Source organism: Staurois parvus, unplaced genomic scaffold, assembly GCF_062004578.1.
Source record: "Staurois parvus isolate SC_StPar_1 unplaced genomic scaffold, SC_StPar_1.0 ptg000039l, whole genome shotgun sequence".
NCBI classification, from domain to species: domain Eukaryota; kingdom Metazoa; phylum Chordata; class Amphibia; order Anura; family Ranidae; genus Staurois; species Staurois parvus.
This window is the reverse complement of record NW_028317835.1, coordinates 1,285,424-1,307,215: the sequence shown is the minus strand read 5'-3', so window position 1 is coordinate 1,307,215 and position 21,792 is coordinate 1,285,424. Positions and strand designations below refer to the sequence as shown.

Sequence of the window (21,792 nt, the reverse complement as noted above, 5' to 3'; positions counted from 1 at the left end):
GTATGCCAACCCTGTGCTGAGGATTTAACCCTTTGTCTACTGGAATTCTGCCAACCCTGTGATATGGATTGAATTCCTTTGCCAGCTAGAGTTGTGCCCCCCACTGTGCCCCCATCCTGTGTGTAGACTTAACCCTTTGTCTAACAGAACTCTGCTCTACCAGTCATGTGCTCCTCGCTGTGTTTCAATAAAAGCCTTGTGTGTACTCCTGCTCTCCGCGTGTCTTCTGTTCCCCCCACACCTCCTTCACAGGGCCCCTCTATGTATTACTCAAGAGGAGTAGAAGAAAGTTTTCTGGAGTGTAATTGTAAGTATACCTAAGCCGTGTGTGAGAAATAACTTGTTAAAATGAAAACTATGTGAAGAAAACATCTTTTATTTACTTGCTTCATTTTCAAAAAAAGTGACACAAAATTACAACTACAACAAAAATAGCCACAATTCTTACTAAAGACCCCGGAGTGTCTACTTTCCAAAAAAGGGGTCATTTGGAGGGTGTTTGTACTGCCCTGGAATTTTAAGACCTCAAGAAATGTGACCAGCCTTCACAACATCTGGGTTGGTAACCTTGAAATACAGTGTATTTGCCATAGTTTGAAGACTCCATAACTTTCACACACACTAAATAATATAAAATATTTTTTTTTTACCAAAAACAAAAGTAGAGTAATATACTTTGGCCTACATTTAAGAAGGAAGATTATTTATTTGTAAAGTTTTAGAGCAGAAACTAAGGGAAACTTTTTTTCAAAATGTTTATTTTCCTCTTTTCATAGAGAAAACAAAAAAAAACAGTAATGATTAAATATCAGCAAAAGAAATGTCTATCTATCACAACACGGATATAAAATGAATTTAAGTGCAGTGTTGCATGACCAAGTAATTGTCAGTCAAAATGTCACGGTGCTGAAAACTGGAGAATGGCCTGGACAGGAAGAAGGTTAAACATGCCAAATGGTTCAGTAAGAGACAAAAAAACATTCAAATCAACTTCAACTGACACTTGTAAAGCAGTTCCATCAACAGTTTTGTTCCTTTCTACAAAGGTTTAGACCATATGAATAAAAGCTGACAGTTGTATGCACCCCAGCAGTGTTATTTGATTTGTCTCAACCCCTCCAGCTGCCATTTTTAGGACAGTTTCCTTCCTTCAGGAAGTAGAAAAATAACGGCTCTACTGGCAGGATCAACAAGTCATAAAATGTTACAAGAAGGACTCAGAAAAACAACCACTTGAGTGTCAGCTGGGATAGTGGCTATTGGTCGCAGTGCCATATTAAAGCGGCAGCGGTCTTACCAGATCCAGGTATTGGAGGCTCTGTAACAGCCGGCATTCAGCACTAAGCACACAAACCGGAATCATCACCCCCCCCCCCCCCCCGGGCTTTCAATGTTTTAACAGATCGCTGCATAGGAGAACACTGTAAAAGCAACAGAAACAGAATTCTTTTGCACCGTATTTACATTAGGAGTGTAGTGACATCACAAGTGTTACCTAGAAAAACAAATAAAATATACGTATCCTCATTTTCTACCACATTAAAGCCCTCTGACATGAAAAACTGATGTATAATACATTTGGGTAGATTACAAATCCTAAAGGTGTAATGTGCTGAACTGGGACATCACCATAAGTGGTTCAGGACAGATTGCACCCTTTATGTAAATATTAATTCTAACCGTAGTTACACTTTAGGGTCAACATCAGAATGTTTCTAGGGTCAAAAGAGGGTTCTTCGCAAACAATATCTACCCAAAAAAAGAGAATTGACTATTCAGAGTCATTGAAGAGAACCCGAGTCAGAGGAATTTCAGTCCCCCAGAAGATGCAGTCGTAGTATGTGATCGGTCTATGGAGAGGAGCAATAGCTGAACAGAGAGACAATATAATAAGGAAGTCCAATCTTCTCCTGATGGAATCCCTTAGACTTGTGGCAGGACAAGATGGAACACAAGCAGCCAGCTGGGTGTAAGTGGTACTGTTGAACACATCCCAAACAAAGAGCAGTGAATTGGTGTTGGAAGGCCTACACCAGCTTAGGAATTTGATTTCTCACTGAACAGAGATTTCTCAATGGCTGTTGTCCCTGTTGCAGTCCTACCTGTAAAGCTGTCATCCATAAGAGGAGGAGGAACCTGGAAATAAGGCATTGATCATTGGAGGGGAGGTGGAATATGTGAAGGGAGGCGTGGACAAGGTGAGCGTAGCTGGAGCCCTCAAGCTAGACGGATATTGGAATAGTCAGCAGAATCTAGAAAAGTCTCTCCCACTGAGGCTTTGGAGGCTTGGTAAGATGCCACTTGACCACTACCTAGTCTTGGTGCTGAGGTAGTGTTGGTAATGCATTAGCCCAGGATCTGACAATGAAGAAAACACTTGGGAACACAGCTCAGTTAGTGAATGATGAAAATATATTACATGTTCAGTCAAAGCTCCATAAAAAGGATAGAGATTAAAGTCATTAGGAAACACAATTCACTGTTGATACTTGTCTGAAAAAAATAGTCAAAAGGTAAAATAGTCTTGGGTTTCTACTCCTTTAAACCCCCCCTTCTCCCCATTACCTCCTGCAGCTGAAGCCTGCGAATCCTCTGGTGTGTGATCAGCTGTGACGTATGTAAAAAAAAATCTGTTACACTCACAAACGGCTACGGCTTTTCTCTGGTGTGGACCCTCTTGTGTGTGTTAAGTTGTTCTCTCTGTGTAAAAGATTTGTCACATTGAGAACAGTGATATGGCCTCTCTCCAGTGTGACTCCTCTGGTGTGTGAAAAGGCTAACCTTATATGCAAAAGCTTTGCCACATTCAGAACACTGATATGGCCTTTCTCCAGTGTGAGTATTCTGGTGCACGATAAGACTGCTGTTGGTTGCAAATGTTTTGTCACATTGAGAACACTGATATGGCTTCTCTCCAGTATGAATCCTCTGGTGTGTGTTAAGACTTGACATCTGTGTAAAAGCTTTAACACATTCAGAACACTGATATAGCTTCTCTCCAGTGTGAATCCTCCGGTGTGTGATAAGACTTGACTTCACTGTAAAAGCTTTATCACATTCAGAACACTGATATGACTTCTCTCCAGTGTGAATCCTCTGATGTGTGATTAGCTCTGACTTCTGAGTAAAAGCTTTATCACATTCAGAACATTGATACGGCTTCTCTCCAGTGTGAATCCTCTGGTGTGTGATAAGATAATCCTTCCATATAAAGGTTTTATTACATTCAGAACACTGATATGGCTTCTCTCCAGTGTGAATCCTCTGGTGTGTGATAAGATGATTCTTCCATCTAAAGGTTTTTTCACATTCAGAACACTGATATGGCTTCTCTCCAGTGTGAATCCTCTGATGTCTGATAAGACTTGACTTCACTGTAAAAGCTTTATCACATTCAGAACATTGATGTGGCTTTGCTCCAGTGTGAATCCTCTGGTGTGTGATAAGATGATCCTTCCATCTAAAGGTTTTTTCACATTCAGAACACTGATATGGCTTCTCTCCAGTGTGAATCCTCTGGTGTGTGATAAGACTTGACTTCACTGTAAAAGCTTTGTCACATTCAGAACACTGAAATGGCTTCTCTCCAGTGTGAATCATCTTGTGTTTCATAAGATAATCTTTTGTTGTAAAAGCTTTGTTACATTCAGAACATTGATATATCTTTTCTCCAGTGTGAATCCTGTGGTGTGCGATAAGATACCACTTGCGTGTAAAAGCTGCATCACATTCAGAACACTGATATGGCTTCTCTCCAGTGTGAATCCTCTGATGGCTGATAAGACTTGACTTCACTGTAAAAGCTTTATCACATTCAGAACACTGATATGGCTTCTCTCCAGTGTGAATCATCTTGTGTTTCATAAGATAATCTTTTGTTGTAAAAGCTTTGTTACATTCAGAACATTGATATATCTTTTCTCCAGTGTGAATCCTGTAGTGTGCGATAAGATAACACTTGTGTGTAAAAGCTGCATCACATTCAGAACACTGATATGGCTTCTCTCTAGTGTGACTCGTCTGGTGTGTGATAAGTTGATCCTTCGATGTAAAGGTTCTATCACATTCAGAACACTGATATGGCTTCTCTCCGGTGTAAATTCTCTGTTGTTCGATACGCTGATCCTTCGATGTAAAGGTTTTATCACATTCAGAACACGGATATGGCTTCTCTCCGGTGTGAACCCTCTTGTGTTTGGTAAGATTACCCTTTGTTGTAAAATCTGTGTTGCACTCAAGACCCAGAGTACTCATCCATCTATCCCACAGTTTGTCAAATTTTCCAGGGCAACCCCCTATGCTGGAAAATAATGCTGGGTGATGTCCATATGGTGAAGCCATTCCTGGGAACTGGGTGGGGTTGGAGATTCCCAGTCTAGCAAGATAAGTTTCCATGCCTGAAACAAAGCCCTCGATATGGCCACCTTAGTATATGTCTGTGTAATCACACCTTCTAAGGTACCTAGGACACATTGCTTAGCCCCTTGGCACCGAGCATACGCAAATACACAGCCCCAACGGACTGCGTTTTCTTACATTTTTTTTTCTCTGAGAGGAGAGAGAGACAAACAACAGTGTGTAAAAAAAAATCAATAATAATATAAATAATAATAACATTAATTTAAAATAAAAAAATACCTAGATTAAAGTTTGATCTAGGACAGTGCCAGGGTTAGTGTTTGGGTCAAGGTCAGGGTCAAAGGTTAAGGTCAGAGTCAGTATTTGGGGGGGTTATTTAGAAAACTGCGCAGTACTGTTCCTGGGCTGTACTCCGGGTACAAACAGCAACTAACATACACATACGAGGTATTGCTGCCATCGTCGGGGGCAGGAGAATTGTTGGGGGTTGTCCTTTGGTGGTGGGTTATGGCAGCAGCAAGAAATATACAGCTAACTTTAGAAAAAATGATTTTCACTATTTTGGGCCTGTTTTCCTTTGATCACATAAAATAAAATCAGGAGATGTCCATTACCATTTACCAACTGGATGCACAAAGTAGTTGTGATGACGGTTTCACTAACGCATGTCAAAGCTGCAAAATTGTGCTTAGGCATTAACATTTGTTGTACCTTCAGGCGTGAAGGGGTTTGGGTTCAGTTTGATGTCATTGAAAAAAGCTTGATTAATGGTGCCGACAATCGTGTCCCAATATCTATGAAGATGATGTGTTTAGAGTGGTTCTGAGGGCCAGTTGACACCAGAATGTGATGTGGGAAATCTGAGGTCCATGTTTGTGTCCCCCACCTGGTGTCAGTGCAATGCTAACGACACCCCAAACGCAGGCCACAATCACAGGGCATTTTCTGCATTCACCTTTTGCTCACAAACACGGGGGGGAGGGGGGGCTGCATATTTCTTTCCATTTATTTTGTTGACATTGTCGCTTTACATTTCATTTGGATGACTTTTATTGGTATCACAGAAAATATAAATATCCCCTGTGATAGCAATAGGCAGTGACAGGTACTCTTTATGGAGAGATCTGGGGTGTATTAGCCTCCAAATCTCTCCTCTGCCCTTAACATCTGATCGCACCAAGATCAGTGTAATCAGATACTTTAGGCCCCTTTCACACGGACGTTCTGATTGGGTCCGGACCCGATCAGAACCTCTATTCTCCTCTATGGAGCGGCAGGTGTAAACGGATATGTGTCCCTTTACACTCGCCGACATCCGATCCACCAAAAAGAGACAGATGGGGATCCATTCCCCTTCTGTCCATTGGATCGGGTCACATGGCAGTCTGACCGCCCATAGAGGACAGCGGGCCGTGTCCATGTCCGCTCTGTATAAGCGAAGCAGACGCAGACTTGTCATCCATTTGCCCAACAGCGATCAGCAGACAGATCCCCCGCTGAGCAAGAGGATCCGCTGACGGGCCTACCCGGTGTGAAAAGGGCCTTACCATTTTATATTCCAGAAAACCAGAAGGGATGAATGCTCATCACTTCCATCTTCCTGTATCATGGAGGCCATCAGGGCCAATCTGGCCTCTGTTTGCTTCTATGGGACAGGGGGAGGCTGAGAGGGCACAGAAGGTGGTGGGAGGGGGGAGGTCCCCTCCCGCTGCTTGTAAAAGCAATCCAGCGGCTAATTATCTGGTTGGATTGCTTTTATAAGAAAGCAGACCCTCGGCTCTAATAAACAACACCGGGATGACTTCTTCAGCTGCAGCCATCATCCCAGTATCACCAGCGAAGGTCCGGCAACGTATGGGCACGTCACTGGTCTGCAGGTGGTTATGGTGGGAACTGGCCCTGAAGATAAAATCTTTTCTTCCCTTAAAGCATTCCCCACATTAAGGTAAACAATGTTCTGCCACTTTCTGTGTCCCAACCAAACACTTACCTGAGTCCTGCATTGATCCAGCACTGAGCCCGACTGCGGTTCTTCTCCCATCTTTCTCTTCTCACAGGAGGATCGGGCAGCAGTGGGAACCATTGGCTCCTTCTACGGTCAGGTAAATCCTGAGAGCAGGGGGTGGGGCCGAGCCACTCTGTGTATATCTATAGACACACGCAGACCGGCCCTGGGGGGCTAGTCCACATGCCAGTCCCCAGAGCAAGTGGCTTGCTACAGGGAAGAAACAGAAGAAAGGGAGCTTAAAATATCTAGCAGGGGACCCCAGAAGAGGAGGTTTGGGGCTGCTCTGTGCAGTACCATTGCAGGGAGCAGGTAAGGGTACCATGTGTGTTATTTTAATTTTTTTAAAATCCTTTAGTAATGCTTCAGACCTGCCTGTCAAATGGCATACCTGTAGAATGTAGAAAAACAAAATCAGAGAGAAACAATACAAAGTGGCTGGAATTCCTCTCACCATTCATACCCGACCCTTATTCTTGACTCCCCAAAATCCATAGCTAATCCATATCTATGCAGGAAGCCTGGCTGGCCAGGAAATGGGGTCAGCAAGTGGTAGCCCTCTACCTAACCCATACCAGGCCAAATGCCCTCAACATGAGAAGGGTACCACAGGCTGCCTAGCCATGTTGATGGGGACAAGGGCCCCTTCTCTACAACCCTGGCCAGTGGTTTTGGGGGTCTGCAGGAAGAGGGCTTATCAGAATCTGGAAGGCCCCTTTAACAAGGGAGACCCGAGATCCCGCCCCCCCATGTGAAGGAGTATGGGGTACATGGTACCGCTACACATTCACAAAAAAACAAAAAGTGTAGTGTGAAAAAAGACAGGACAGGGTCTGTGACAAGTCCTCTATTAAAGGAAAAACTAAAATAATGTCCCCCGCAGTAGATCCAACACCAATCACGATGTCCGCCATCACCGCCACTGCCGCTGCAGCACCGGTAAAATTATTTTTAAAAAAGGCTCTGTTTCAGATGATGGGAGTCCCCCCGCCCCAAAGGGGTACTCGCTCATCCCCCTCCCCTTTCCTGACCTGCCGGGCTGCATGCTAGGATAAGGGTCTGGTATGGATTTTGTGGGGCCCCCACACCAATTAAATTTTGGCATGGGAGTTCTGACTCTGGGGGAAACTGACTTGGTGTCACTGACATCCCCAGTGACACCAATACAGTGATCAGTGCTAAAAAAAAAGCACTGACACTGTGCTAATGACACTGGGCAGGAAGGGGTTAACATGAGGGCGATCAAAGGGTTAGCTGTGTGCTGGGACTGTTTTACTAGGGTGGGGGGGGGGGGGTAAAGGATGCATTGAGGTGCTGGGACAATAAAGGGAACTCTTGGACAGATTATCGGTGACAACTGCCTGCTGAGGTCTAATTAGCACAAAACTAAAAGAAGGTCGTAGCTCTGTTGAGGGGGTTAGAAGGAAGTTGGTGGGGGGCAGAGAGGAACATTATGGAGATCTGCACTGACCTTGGGACCATTGAGGGACCAGTAATGGTAGCTGTACTGTAGATCTGCTTCATTGCCGGGTTCAGCTCCATTACCACCACCAAGTGATCTTCCATATACCAGCAAAGACAAGGGTGAAGCTCAAAATCTCATTCAGTCATCTTCCATGAGAACATGCCCCCCCTCTGCCTTGTCCCACACCATCCCCCATCCTGTGTCAGAGTGCAGGGGGGCGCAGGAGGATATTCTAGTCTGCTGGTCTATATTAAGTAGGGTGGGAGAGGAGGGGGAGGGGTATTAGGATCCATGTCATGTATGTCAGCTGTCTGCATCATTATTGGCCCCAGACCTGCATTCCGGACAGTTCAGTGTACAGACAGAGGGGGGATTTACTAAATACAACTAGGCTGTTCACTTTACACTTTTCACAGAACTTTCCCCCGGAGCTTAGTGAATGCGGTGAAATTTGACTTTACAAAGAATATCCAATCACATGCAAAGAAAATGTAAAAAATGCAATTTTGCTTAAACATGATTGGCTGATGGAAGTCAGGAGAGCTTCACCTCATTACCCGACCCCTCGTCTACTAAGGTACATTTCTTATCCTTCTGGTATTCAAGGGGTTAAACACAAATGAGGTTTGTATTATTATTTCAGCCAGCGGTCATGTAAAATTGATCCGGGCAGCTGTAGAAGCAGCCAATCACTTTACAGTACAGAGAATGTGCCGCCCCTCCCCCCTGCTGGTGCCTTCCGTGTTTCCTCCAGGATGTCCAGGACGGAGGAACATCGGTAAACCACTTCATCTTACTAAGCAGGAGGAGCTTGGAGAGGATCTGATCCCCCGATCTCATCTGTGATGAATGAACCCCAAAATGACAAACATTCTGTCACTTCCAGGTTCAGAGCCGTCATTCCCGGGAGCCGGAGTCACAAGTTTTTTTTCCTTTTTCGGGGTAGCGATGGCGGCGGGCATTGTGAGTGACGTTGGATCTATTCGGGGGACATTTTTATTTTTAATAAAGGACTTGTCACAGAAGGTCTCCTGTCATTATTTACACATTTTTTCTTGTGAATGAGTAACTGTAACATGTACTCCATACTCATTCACATGGGGGGGCTTTCAGATTCAGATAAGACCCCAGCATACAGAAAATTGGAAGGACAGGGGGCAGTGTGGGGGACAGTAGGAAGTACAGGGGGCATTGTGGGGGACAGTAGGAAGTACAGGGGGCATTGTGGGGGACAGTAGGAAGTACAGGGAGCATTGTGGGGGACAGTAGGAAGTACAGGAGGCAGTGTGGGGAACAGTAGGGAGGACAGGGGGCATTGTGGGGGACAGTAGGGAGGACAGGGGGCAGTGTAGGGACAGTAGGGAGGACGGGGGCAGTGTGGGGGACAGTATGGAGGACGGGGACATTGTGGGGACAGTAGGGAGGACAGGGGGCATTGTAGGGACAGTAGGGAGGACAGGGGGCAGTGTGGGGGACAGTAGGGAGGACAGGAGGCAGTGTGGGGGACAGTAGAGAGGACAGGGGGCAGTGTGGGGGAAGGTAGGGAGGACAGGAGGCAGTGTGGGGGACAGTAGAGAGGACAGAGGGCAATGTGGGGAAGAGTAGGGAGGACAGGGGGCATTGTGGGGGATAGAAGGTAGGACAGGGGCAATGTTGGAGACAGTAAGGAGGACGGGGCAGTGTGGGGAAGAGTAGGGAGGACAGGGGGCATTGTGGGGGACAGTAAGGAGGACAGAGGGAAATGTGGGGAAGAGTAGGGAGGACAGGGGGCAATGTTGGAGACAGTAAGGAGGACAGGGGGCAGTGTGGGGGACAGTAGGGAGGACAGGGAGAATTGTGGGGGACAGTAGGGAGAAAAGGGAGCACTGAAGGGAATGGGGAGGAAAGGGCACAGTGCGGGGACAATAGTGAGGATAGGGAGCAGCGTGGGGACAGTAGGGAGGACAGGGGGCAGTGTGGGGGACAGTAGGGAGGAAAGGGGGCAGTGTGGGGGACAGTAGGGAGGAAAGGGGGCAGTGTGGGGGACAGTAGGGAGGAAAGGGGGCAGTGTGGGGGACAGTAGGGAGGACAGGGGGCAGTGTGGGGGACAGTAGGGAGGACAGGGGGCAGTGTGGGGGACAGTAGGGAGGACAGGGGGCAGTGTGGGGGACAGTAGGGAGGACAGGGGGCAGTGTAGGGAGCTTTGGGAGGACAGGGGGCATTGTGGGGGACATGGGACATTATGGGGGACAGTAGGGAGGACAGGGAACATTTTGGGGGACAGTAGGGAGGACAGGGGACATTGTGGGGGACATTAGGGAGGGCAGGGAACATTGTGGGGACAGTAGGGAGGGCAGGGAACATTGTGGGGAACAGTAGGGAGGAAAGGGGGAATTGTGCGGGAGAGAAGGGAGGACAGGGGGAATTGTGGGGGACAGAAGGGAGGACAGGGGGCAGTGTGGGGGACAGAAGGGAGGACAGGGGGAATTGTGGGGAACAGTAGGGAGGACAGGGGGCACTGAGGGGAAAGGGAGGACAGGGGGCAGTGTGGGGGACAGTAGGGAGGACAGGGGGCATTGTGGGGGACAGTAGGGAGAACAGGGGGCATTGTGGGGATAGAAGGTAGGACAAGGGCATTGCATGGACAGTAGGGAGGACAGGGGGACAGTGCAGTAACAGTAGGGAGGAGAGGGGGTAGTGTGAGAGACAGTAGGGAGGACAGGGGGCATTGTGGGGACAGTAGGGAGGACAGGGGGCACTGAGGGGACAGTAGGGAGGACAGGGGGCATTGTGGGGACAGTAGTGGGGATAGGTAGCAGTGTGAGGGACAGTAGAGAGGACAGGGGGCACTGTGGGGGACAGTAGGAAAGGCAAGGAGCAGTGCAGAGACAGTAGGGAGTACAGGAGGCATTATGGGGGACAGTAGGGAAAACAGGGGGGAGTGAGGTTAAAGTAGGGAGGAAAGGAGGCAATGTTGGGACAGTAGTAGGGACATTTGGGAGGACAGGGGGCATTGTGGGGACAGTAGGGAGGACAGGGGACAGTGTGGGGGACAGTAAGGAGGACAGGGGGCATTGTGGGGGAAAGTAGGGAGAACAGGGGACATTGTGGGGGACAGTAGGGAGGACAGGGGGCAGTGTGGGGGACAGTAGGGAGGACAGGAGGCAGTATGTGCGACAGTAGGGAGGACAGGGGGCAGTATGGGGGACAGTCGGGAGGATAGGGGACGTTGTGGGGGACATTAGGGAGGACAGGAGGCAGTATGGGGGACAGTAGGGAGGACAGGAGGCAGTATGGGGGACAGTAGGGAGGACAGGAGGCAGTATGGGGGACAGTATGTAGGACAGGAGGCAGTATATGGGTCAGTAGGGAATACAGGGGGTAGTGTGGGGACAGTAGGGATGACAGAAGGCATTGTGGGTTATAGTAGGGATGACAGGGGGCATTGTGGAGACAGTAGGGAGGACAGGGGGCAGTATATGGGACATTAGGGAGGACAGGGGGCATTGTGGGTTACAGTAGGGATGACAGGGGGCATTGTGGAGACAGTAGGGATGACAGGGGGCATTGTGGAGACAGTAGGGAGGACAGGGGGCAGTGTGGGAGACATTAGGGAGGACAGGGGGCATTGTGGAGACAGTATGGAGGACAGGGGGCAGAGTGGGGGACATTAGGGAGGACAGGGGGCAGTGTGGGGGACAGTATGGAGGACAGGGGGCAGTGTGGGGGACAGTAGGGAGGACAGGGAGCAGTGTGGGGGACAGTGCGGAGGACAGGGGGCATTGTGGGGACAGTAGGGATGACAAGGGGTTGTGGGGTTGACAGGGGAACAATGAGGGGGTCTGATGGTTCTTGTAGTTCCCCTGCATTCCGTCACTCCACACTTTTTTATATGAGTGACCCCAGTAATGACGAGTCATGCATACACCGCTGTTTTTGGGGTGACACTCCTTCCATGGTATCTGCTCCATGAAAGAGCCCCCCAAAAATTCAAAAAAGCAATATGAGTCTGGTGTGGATATTAGGGGGTTAATCACACAAAAATGTTAAATATAGTGTGAGGTCCCTGTAGAAAATCCATAGCGGACACCCAATCCGAGCATGGAGCCAAGCTGGCCAGGGAAGAGAGTGCCAAGCATGCAGCCAAGCTGGCCAGGGAAGAGAGTGCCAGGCATGCAGCCAAGCTGGCCAGGGAAGGAAGTGCCAGGCATGCAGCCAAGCTGGCCAGGGAAGGGAGTGCCAGGCATGCAGCCAAGCTGGCCAGGGAAGGGAGTGCCAGGCATGCAGCCAAGCTGGCCAGGGAAGGGAGTGCCAGGCATGCAGCCAAGCTGGCCAGGGAAGGGAGTGCCAGGCATGCGGCCCCCGCCTGAACCATATAAGGGGTACTCTGTATAGACCCTCACCAGTCCTCCTCCTGGATTCCTCTAGTCCTCCTTCTCTCCAGGAATGGCTGGGATGAGTCCTTTGGCTTTGAGTGACGGGAAGTGGAGACGTTTCTCTTCCTTCTCATGTCCTCTTTACTCTTTCAGAGGGAAAAGTGTCCCCACCAATGGAGAGAGATGGAGGGGAGTCTGAAGGTTTTCTCTGGAAGATCCCATTACATTACACACCCAGACATGGAGATTCCTCCACATGGGAGGTCATGTGACAGCCAAGAAGATTCCCCATTACAGAGGCCCCCCTCCCCCCACCACCAGATGGATAGAGACTAAGAATAGACAAGACGGGACACTACAGGCTCTACAGACACACTGTGTATATACTGTATATAATACCCGGGACACGAGGGAAGGGGGACGGCACACTGGGGACACCCACAGAGGAGTAGTATGTCCATTACATTGGTGTCAGTGGAGTAGTATGTCCTTACATTGGTGTCAGTGGAGTAGTATGTCCATTACATTGGTGTCAGTGGAGTAGTATGTCTCTTACATTGGTGTCAGTGAAGTAGTATTTCCCTTAAATTGGTGTCAGTGGAATAGTATGTGCCCTACATTGGTGTCAGTGGAGAAGTATGTCCCTTACATTGGTGTCAGTGGAGAAATATGTCCTTTACATTGGTGTCAGTGGAGTAGTATGTCCCTTACTTTGGTGTCAGTGGAGTAGTATGTCCCATACTTTGGTGTCAGTGGAGTAGTATGTCCCATACTTTGGTGTCAGTGGAGTAGTATGTCCCTTACATTGGTGTCAGTGGAGTAGTATGTCCCTTACATTGGTGTCAGTGGAGTAGTATGTCCTTACATTGGTGTCAGTGGAGTAGTATGTCCCTTACATTGGTGTCAGTGGAGTAGTATGTCCCTTACTTTGGTGTCAGTGGAGTAGTATGTCCTTACATTGGTGTCAGTGGAGTAGTATGTCCCTTACATTGGTGTCAGTGGAGTAGTATGTCCCTTACATTGGTGTCAGTGGAGTAGAATGCCATTTCATGACATGCGTGGTGTCAGTAATCAGTGCTGCGATTATATGACTTCCCTCTGCCAGTCCCGGAATCTGATCTCTCCCAGTCCCAGCCTGGAGAACGGGGTCTCTGTGTTTTCTTGGACTGGGATGAAATGTGGTGTCAGGTGGAGGGGGAGGGGGTGGTAAATGTAGGAGGGGGGTAGCAGCTGTCCATGGCAGAGAGGAGGACAGACAGAACAACAGCTGCACAAAGTTCCCGGATCCAGAGCCGTGCAGAACATTCACCAGCTGATAGGAGGGGAGATCACTGACACCGAGGAGCACAGCAAACATATTGCCTTTTACATCCATTATTATTATTATTATACAGGATTTATAAAGCCCCGATAGTTGGCTCAGCGCTGTACATTACAGAGGGGACAGAACATGTGACAGAACAATACCAATACAATGTGATACATGAGGGGATCGAGGACCCTGATCCTTGGAGCTTACAATCTAGGAGGGATTGTAATGGGTTTCAATTATCACCTCTATGCTGACGACACCCAAATCTACCTCTCCACCCCTCTCCTCACCCCCACTATCTCCGCCCGCATCACTCACCTCCTAAATGACATCTCAGACTGGATGTCACTCCATTTCCTCAAGCTTAACCTCTCCAAAACCGAGCTCCTCGTCTTTCCCCCTGCCCCCCCCCCCCCCCAGCCTATCCATCACCACCCCCAACACCACTATCATTCCCGCCCCGCAAGCCAAAGTCCTTGGCGTCATTCTTGACTCGAACCTCTCCTTCCTCCCTCATGTCAAATCACTTACAAACACCTGCAGGTTCCATCTCCGCAATATTGCCAAGATACGTACCTTCCTCACCCCAGACACCACCAAACTACTCGTACACTCCCTCATCATCTCACGCCTGGACTACTGCAACTCCCTTCTCATTGGCCTACCCAAGTGCAGGCTCTCCCCGCTCCAGACCATCCTGAACTCAGCGGCCAGACTCATCCACCTCACCACCCGCTCCACCTCTGCCACCCCGCTCTGCCGCTCCCTCCACTGGCTCCACCCCCCTCTGCCTCTCCCTCCATTGGCTCCACTCCCCTCTGCCTCTCCCTCCACTGGCTCTACCCCCTCTGCCTCTCCCTCCACTGGCTCTACCCCCTCTGCCTCTCCCTCCACTGGCTCTACCCCCTCTGCCTCTCCCTCCACTTGCTCCCGATTGCCCAACGCATCAAATTTAAACTCCTAACCCTGACCTACAAAGCCATTCATAACACTGCCCCTGACTACCTCACCAACCTGATCCCCAAGTACCGCCCTACCCGTACCCTTCGCTCCTCACAGGACCTCCTTCTATCCTGCTCCCTGGTCTCCTCCTCCCACGCACGACTGCAGGACTTCTCCAGGTCCTCCCCTATCCTCTGGAACTCACTGCCCCAATCCATCCGACTGTCGCCTTCCCTCCCCACATTCAGGCGCTCCCTCAAAACCCATCTCTTCAGGGAAGCCTACCCCACCCTCACCTAACGGCCATCCTCCCTCATTCCTCCCACCACTTCATTCCCCTCAGCCACTTCATTCCCCTCAGCCACTTCATTCCCCTCAGCCACTTCTTTCCCCTCAGCCACTTCATCCCCCTCAGCCACTTCATCCCCCTCAGCCACTCCCTATTGATCCACTACCCCCTCCCTCCTAGATTGTAAGCTGGAAAGAGTAGGGCCCTCTTACCCCTCGTACGCTGTCTGTCTTTGTTGTACTGGGCCATGTATTGTCCCCCCTCTATTGTACAGCGCTGAGCAAACCCTTTGGCGCTATATAAACTCCATGTAATAATAATAATAATAATATAGATAAAGTGCTATAGAGCCAAAACAGTGCAAACAACTGTCCACTCTGTGCAACAATGATTGGGCCAAAATCTTCTATTGGAGCTAGATTGCCTCCTCCCCCCAGTGACCCCAAGGGGCCAACACCCTGGATCCTTACCTCTTATGGGCCGCTTCCTTCCTTCAGTAGATCTCCTTGTGGGGCTCCTATTTGCGGTGATCAGCCAAGGTGTCTGTGAAGGACAATGGTCACCAATGTGACGGACTCTTTCCTTGCAGGAACATGCAGAGGTCCCATCTCCATAGTCCCCTTTAAATGTCGGCTTTCACAGATCTTTCTGCTCCTTCACTTCACAGCAGCAATATTTGTGTTCCAACACAGCGCAGCTTTGGGGTAGAACAATGCCAGCTTTACGTGGAAATGGTGTCCAACACAGACAGCGTGGAAGGTGTACATGGTCACAGCACTTACTGCCATCGAAATACAGCCACGCCCTAGATTTCTATATCCAGAGGATGGGAGACACCCTGGGGAAGTCCTGGAGGAGGGCGTGGGAGGAGGAGACCAGGGAACTAGAGAGAAGGAGGAGACCAGGGAACTAGAGAGAAGGAGGAGACCAGGGAACTAGAGAGAAGGAGGAGACCAGGGAACTAGAGGGGAGGAGGAGACCAGGGAACTAGAGAGAAGGAGGAGACAAGGAAACTAGAGGGGAGGAGGAGACCAGGGAACTAGAGGGGAGGAGGAGACCAGGGAACTAGAGAGAAGGAGGAGACCAGGGAACTAGAGAGAAGGAGGAGACCAGGGAACTAGAGAGAAGGAGGAGACCAGGGAACTAGAGAGAAGGAGGAGACCAGGGAACTAGAGAGAAGGAGGAGACCAGGGAACTAGAGAGAAGGAGGAGACCAGGGAACTAGAGGGGAGGAGGAGACCAGGGAACTAGAGGGGAGGAGGAGACCAGGGAACTAGAGGGGAGGAGGAGACCAGGGAACTAGAGAGAAGGAGGAGACCAGGGAACTAGAGAGAAGGAGGAGACCAGGGAACTAGAGAGAAGGAGGAGACCAGGGAACTAGAGAGAAGGAGGAGACCAGGGAACTAGAGAGAAGGAGGAGACCAGGGAACTAGAGAGAAGGAGGAGACCAGGAAACTAGAGGGGAGGAGGAGACCAGGGAACTAGAGAGAAGGAGGAGACCAGGGAACTAGAGAGAAGGAGGAGACCAAGGAAATAGAGGGGAGGAGGAGACCAGGGAACTAGAGGGGAGGAGGAGACCAGGGAACTAGAGGGGAGGAGGAGACCAGGGAACTAGAGGGGAGGAGGAGACCAGGGAACTAGAGAGAAGGAGGAGACCAGGGAACTAGAGAGAAGGAGGAGACCAGGGAACTAGAGGGGAGGAGGAGACCAGGGAACTAGAGGGGAGGAGGAGACCAGGGAACTAGAGGGGAGGAGGAGACCAGGGAACTAGAGAGAAGGAGGAGACCAGGGAACTAGAGAGAAGGAGGAGACCAGGGAACTAGAGGGGAGGAGGAGACCAGGGAACTAGAGAGAAGGAGGAGACCAGGGAACTAGAGGGGAGGAGGAGACCAGGGAACTAGAGGGGAGGAGGAGACCAGGGAACTAGAGGGGAGGAGGAGACCAGGGAACTAGAGAGAAGGAGGTCTTGTGAGGAGCGGAGTGTGCGTGTTGGGTGGTACTTGGATATTAGGTCAGTGATGTAGTTCGGGGCAGTATGGTGGACAGCTTTGTACGTCAATGTTAGGATTTTGTATCTGATTCGTTGTGCAATCGGAAGCCAGTGGAGGGATTGGCAGAGGGGGGTGGAGGACACTGAGTGGAGGCCAGTGGAGGGATTGGCAGAGGGGGGTGGAGGACACTAGGTGGAGGCCAGTGGAGGGATTGGCAGAGGGGGGTGGAGGCCAGTGGAGGGATTGGCAGAGAGGGGTGGAGGACACTGAGTGGAAGCCAGTGGAGGGATTGGCAGAGAGGGGTGGAGGACACTGAGTGGAGGCCAGTGGAGGGATTGGCAGAGGGGGGTGGAGGCCAGTGGAGGGATTGACTGAGGGGGGTGGAGGACACTGAGTGGAGGCCAGTGGAGGGATTGGCAAAGGGGGGTGGAGGACACTAGGTGGAGGCCAGTGGAGGGATTGGCAGAGGGGGGTGGAGGCCAGTGGAGGGATTGGCTGAGGGGGGTGGAGGACACTGAGTGGAGGCCAGTGGAGGGATTGGCAAAGGGGGGTGGAGGACACTGAGTGGAGGCCAGTGGAGGGATTGGCAGAGGGGGTGGAGGACACTGAGTGGAGGCCAGTGGAGGGATTGGCAGAGAGAGGTGGAGGACACTGAGTGGAGGCCAGTGGAGGGATTGGCAGAGAGGGGTGGAGGACACTGAATGGAGGCCAGTGGAGGGATTGGCAGAGGGGGGTGGAGGACGCTGAGTGGAGGCCAGTGGAGGGATTGGCAGAGAGGGGTGGAGGACACTGAATGGAGGCCAGTGGAGGGATTGCCAGAGGGGGGTGGCAGAGATGGAGCGGTTGGAAAGGTGAATGAGTCTGGAAGCCGTATTCAGGATGGACTGAAGTGGGGATAGCCTGTGGCGAGGCAGGCCAGTGAGGAGGGAGTTGCAGTAGTCGAGTCGTGATATGATGAGGGAGGGGATGATCTGTTTAGTGGTTTCTGGGGTTAGGAACGTGCGGATTTTGGCTTAGGTGGGTGTAGACGAGGCGCTCGAGGAGTTTGGATGTAACTGGCAGCAGGGAGATGGGTCTGAGGTTGTTCGGGTCATTGGGGTCCAGGGAGGGTTTTTAAGTATGGGGGTGATGTGTGCATGTTTCATTGGTGTCAGTGGAGTATTATGTCCTTACATTGGTGTCAGTGGAGTAGTATGTCCTTACATTGGTGTCAGTGGAGTGGTATGTCCCTTACATTGGTGTCAGTGGAGAAGTATCTCTCTTACATTGGTGTCAGTGGAGTAGTATGTCCTTACATTGGTGTCAGTGGAGTAGTATGTCTCTTACATTGGTGTCAGTGGAGTAGTATGTCCCTTACATTGGTGTCAGTGGATTAGTATGTCCTTACATTGGTGTCAGTGGAGTAGTATGTCCTTACATTGGTATCAGTGGAGTAGTATGTCTCTTACATTGGTGTCAGTGGAGTAGTATGTCCCTTACATTGGTGTCAGTGGAGTAGTATGTCCCTTACATTGGTGTTAGTGGAGTAGTATGTCTCTTACATTGGTGTCAGTGGAGTAGTATGTCCCTTACATTGGTGTTAGTGGAGTAGTATGTCCTTACATTGGTGTCAGTGGAGTAGTATGTCCCTTACATTGGTGTCAGTGGAGTAGTATGTCTCTTACATTGGTGTCAGTGGAGTAGTATGTCCCTTACATTGGTGTCAGTGGAGTAGTATGTCCTTACATTTGTGTCAGTGGAGTAGTATGTCCTTACATTGGTGTCAGTGGAGTAGAATGTCTCTTACATTGGTGTCAGTGGAGTAGTATGTCCCTTACATTGGTGTCAGTGGAGAAGTATCTATCTTACATTGGTGTCAGTGGAGTAGTATGTCCCTTACATTGGTGTCAGTGGATTAGTATGTCCTTACATTGGTGTCAGTGGAGTAGTTTGTCCTTACATTGGTATCATTGGAGTAGTATGTCTCTTACATTGGTGTCAGTGGAGTAGTATGTCCCTTACATTGGTGTCAGTGGAGTAGTATGTCTCTTACATTGGTGTCAGTGGAGTAGTATGTCCCTTACATTGGTGTCAGTGGAGTAGTATGTCCCTTAAATTGGTGTCAGTGGAGCAGTATCTCCCTTACATTGGTGTCAGTGGAGTAGTATGTCCCTTACATTGGTGTCAGTGGAGTAGTATTTCCCTTACATTGGTGTCGGAGGAGTAGTATGTCCTTACATTGGTGTCAGTGGAGTAGTATGTCCCTTACAATGGTGTCAGTAGAATAGTATGTCCCTTACATTGGTGTCAGTGGAGTAGTATGTCTCTTACATTGGTGTCTGTGGAGTAATATATCCTTTACATTGGTGTCATTGGATTAGTATCTCCCTTACATTGGTGTCAGTGGAGTTAAATTGGCCTTACATCGGTGTCATTGGATTAGTATCTCCCTTACATTGGTGTCATTGGATTGGTATCTCCCTTACATTGGTGTCAGTGGAGTAGTAACTCCCTTACATTGGTGTCAGTGGAGAAGTATCTCTCTTTCAGTGGTGTCATTGGATTGGTATCTCCCTTACATTGGTGTCAGTGGAGTAGTATCTCTCTTACATTGGTGTCAGTGGAGTAGTATCTCCCTTACATTGGTGTCAGTAGAGTAGTATCTCTCTTACATTGGTGTCAGTGGAGTAGTATCTCTCTTACATTGGTGTCAGTGGAGTAGTATGTCCCTTACATTGGTGTCAGTAGAGTAGTATCTCTCTTACATTGGTGTCAGTGGAGTAGTATGTCCCTTACATTGGTGTCAGTGGAGTAGTATGTCCCTTACATTGGTGTCATTGGATTAGTATCTCCCTTACATTGGTGTCAGTGGAGTAGTATCTCCCTTACATTGGTGTCAGTGGAGTAAAAGGTGCAGCACTAAAATAAAATGATGTCCCTTGAAAATAGCTATAAAAGAATATATATAAAATATAGAGGAAACTTATCTAAAAATGTCAATGATTGGGCCAAATGCGGTATATGTGATGCCAGTAGGGAGGGGTACCATCGTGTGATGGGGTGTCGATATAAAAGTAACTAAGAGGATGAAGATACTATAAGAGGGATCAGATATGTAACATTGGAAAGGGGTAACAGCTGAATAAAGGAGATGCTAATAAAAGGAAATGCTGATACAATTGTCGGGTTACAAATAATAATGAACTGTTATGAATGAAGCCGTTGTCATGGATCTCTATATTGTGTCCTGCAGGAAGTAAAGTGCCCATTTCCATAATCCATTTGTGTTCAGGTTGTGACACCGCTCTCCTTGTGTGTGTGCCTCTCCAATGTGGTTGGAGGATATCAATTCCTACAAATGTCAGTGTGGAAGGGTCCTTGTTGTGGAAATATGTAGAATGCTTTGAGAGGGAACGCTCTGTAACACCCCTTGTAATATTCTATACGTGTTGATGGAATGTATCCCTCAGCCTTCTGGTGGTGCGTCCTATATACTGCTTACCACAAGGACACTCCAGCACATACACTACAAATCGAGTATTACATGGAACAAACGTCTCACTTTCATATGATCTGCCAGTGTTACAACATGAAAACGACTCGTGTTTCTATTTTCTAACATGATTACATCAGCAAATAACATGTTTGTTACACGGGTGGAATCCTTTGAGGTTAGTGAAAAAAGACGTCATTGCTGGTGGATGGACTACATTAGGTGCTATTCTGTTCCTGAGGGCAGCTGCCTTACCAAATATAATCTCAGGTTCCGGCAGTAAAATCTGTGACCGGACTGGATCCGTCTTTAGAATTCCCCGCTTCTTATTGATTCTACTAATGGCCTTGTGTTGTGTGGAGAATGTTGTCATAAACAGGCAATCTCTGGTGTGTCCTTGTCTATCCTATCATCTCTCTTCCTATTGGTCACAATATTCATTGTGTTGCTGAATGTAGGCTCATCAGAACCTTTTCCCATCAACCTTTGTGTGAGGGTCAAGGCCTGTGAGTGACAGGTGCTCATATCAGTGCAGTTCCTCCTGATCCTCATAAACTGTCCTCTGGGAATATTATCAGCCACGAGGAGTGGTGACACCTGTCCACTGGTATATAGCTGCCCCCCTACAGTCCAGACTGGAAGCGGGGGAAGTGTCCGGACTGGAATGGGGGGGAAGGTGTCCGGACTGGAATGGGGGGGAAAGTGTCCAGACTGGAAGGGGGGAAGCGTCAAGCCTGGAAGGGGGGGGAAGCGTCCAGACTGAAATGGGGGGGGAAGCGTCCAGACTGGAAGGGGGGGAAAGTGTCCGGACTGGAAGGGGGGAAAGTGTCTGGACTGGAATGGGGGGGAAGCGTCCAGACTGGAAGGGGGGAAAGTGTCTGGACTGGAATGGGGGGGAAGCGTCCAGACTGGAATGGGGGGGAAGCGTCCGGACTGGAAGAGGGGAAAGTGTCTGGACTGGAATGGGGGGAAAGTGTCCGGACTGGAAGGGGGGAAAGTGTCTGGACTGGAAGGGGGGGAAAGTGTCCGGACTGGAAGGGGGGAAAGTGTCCAGACTGGAAGGGGGGGAAAGTGTCCAGACTGGAAGGGGGGAAAGTGTCTGGACTGGAATGGGGGGGGGAAGTGTCTGGACTGGAATGGGGGGGAAGCATCCAGACTGGAATGGGGGGGGAGCGTCCAGACTGGAAGGGGGGGAAAGTCTCTGGACTGGAATGGGGGGGGAAGTGTCTGAACTGGAATGGGGGGGAAAGTGTTCGTACTGGAATGGGGGGAAGCGTCCAGACTGGAAGGGGGGAAAGTGTCCAGACTGGAATGGGGGGGAAAGTGTTTGTACTGGAATGGGGGGGGAGGTGTCCGGACTGGAATGGGAAGGAAGATGTCAGGACTGGAATGGGGGGGGAAAGTGTCCGGACTGAAATGGGGGGTGTTAGTGAGGTTGTGGGGAGCGCAGCGGTTGGAGAAGACAAGATCAAGGATATTACCGTTGGAGTGGGTGGTGGATTGTATGCACTGTGCAAGTGCAAAGGAGGAGGTTAAGTGGAGGAGATGGGATGTAGTCGGGTTGTTGAGGTTGACAGGGATGTTGAAATCCCCAAGGATGAT

The 21,792-nt window shown here is 49.5% G+C and overlaps 2 protein-coding genes and 1 pseudogene across 2 annotated transcripts in view; 1 reads left to right on the top strand and 2 right to left on the bottom strand.

Annotated features, from left to right (window-relative positions):
- Positions 1 to 8,268, bottom strand: part of LOC149470540 (uncharacterized) — a 699,116-nt gene extending 690,848 nt beyond the window's left edge. The window contains exon 1 of the mRNA XM_089662730.1: positions 7,836 to 8,268. The gene's annotated coding sequence lies outside the window, so the exon portion shown is untranslated. The remainder of the gene's footprint in view (positions 1 to 7,835) is intronic.
- Positions 1 to 21,792, top strand: part of LOC149470539 (uncharacterized) — a 128,811-nt pseudogene that overhangs the window by 22,508 nt on the left and 84,511 nt on the right.
- LOC149470541 (uncharacterized) lies at positions 361 to 4,395 on the bottom strand. Its single transcript, XM_089662930.1, has one exon. It carries the CDS (start codon positions 4,393 to 4,395, stop codon positions 2,650 to 2,652), a length of 1,746 nt encoding a protein of 581 aa, XP_089519056.1. The 3' UTR covers positions 361 to 2,649.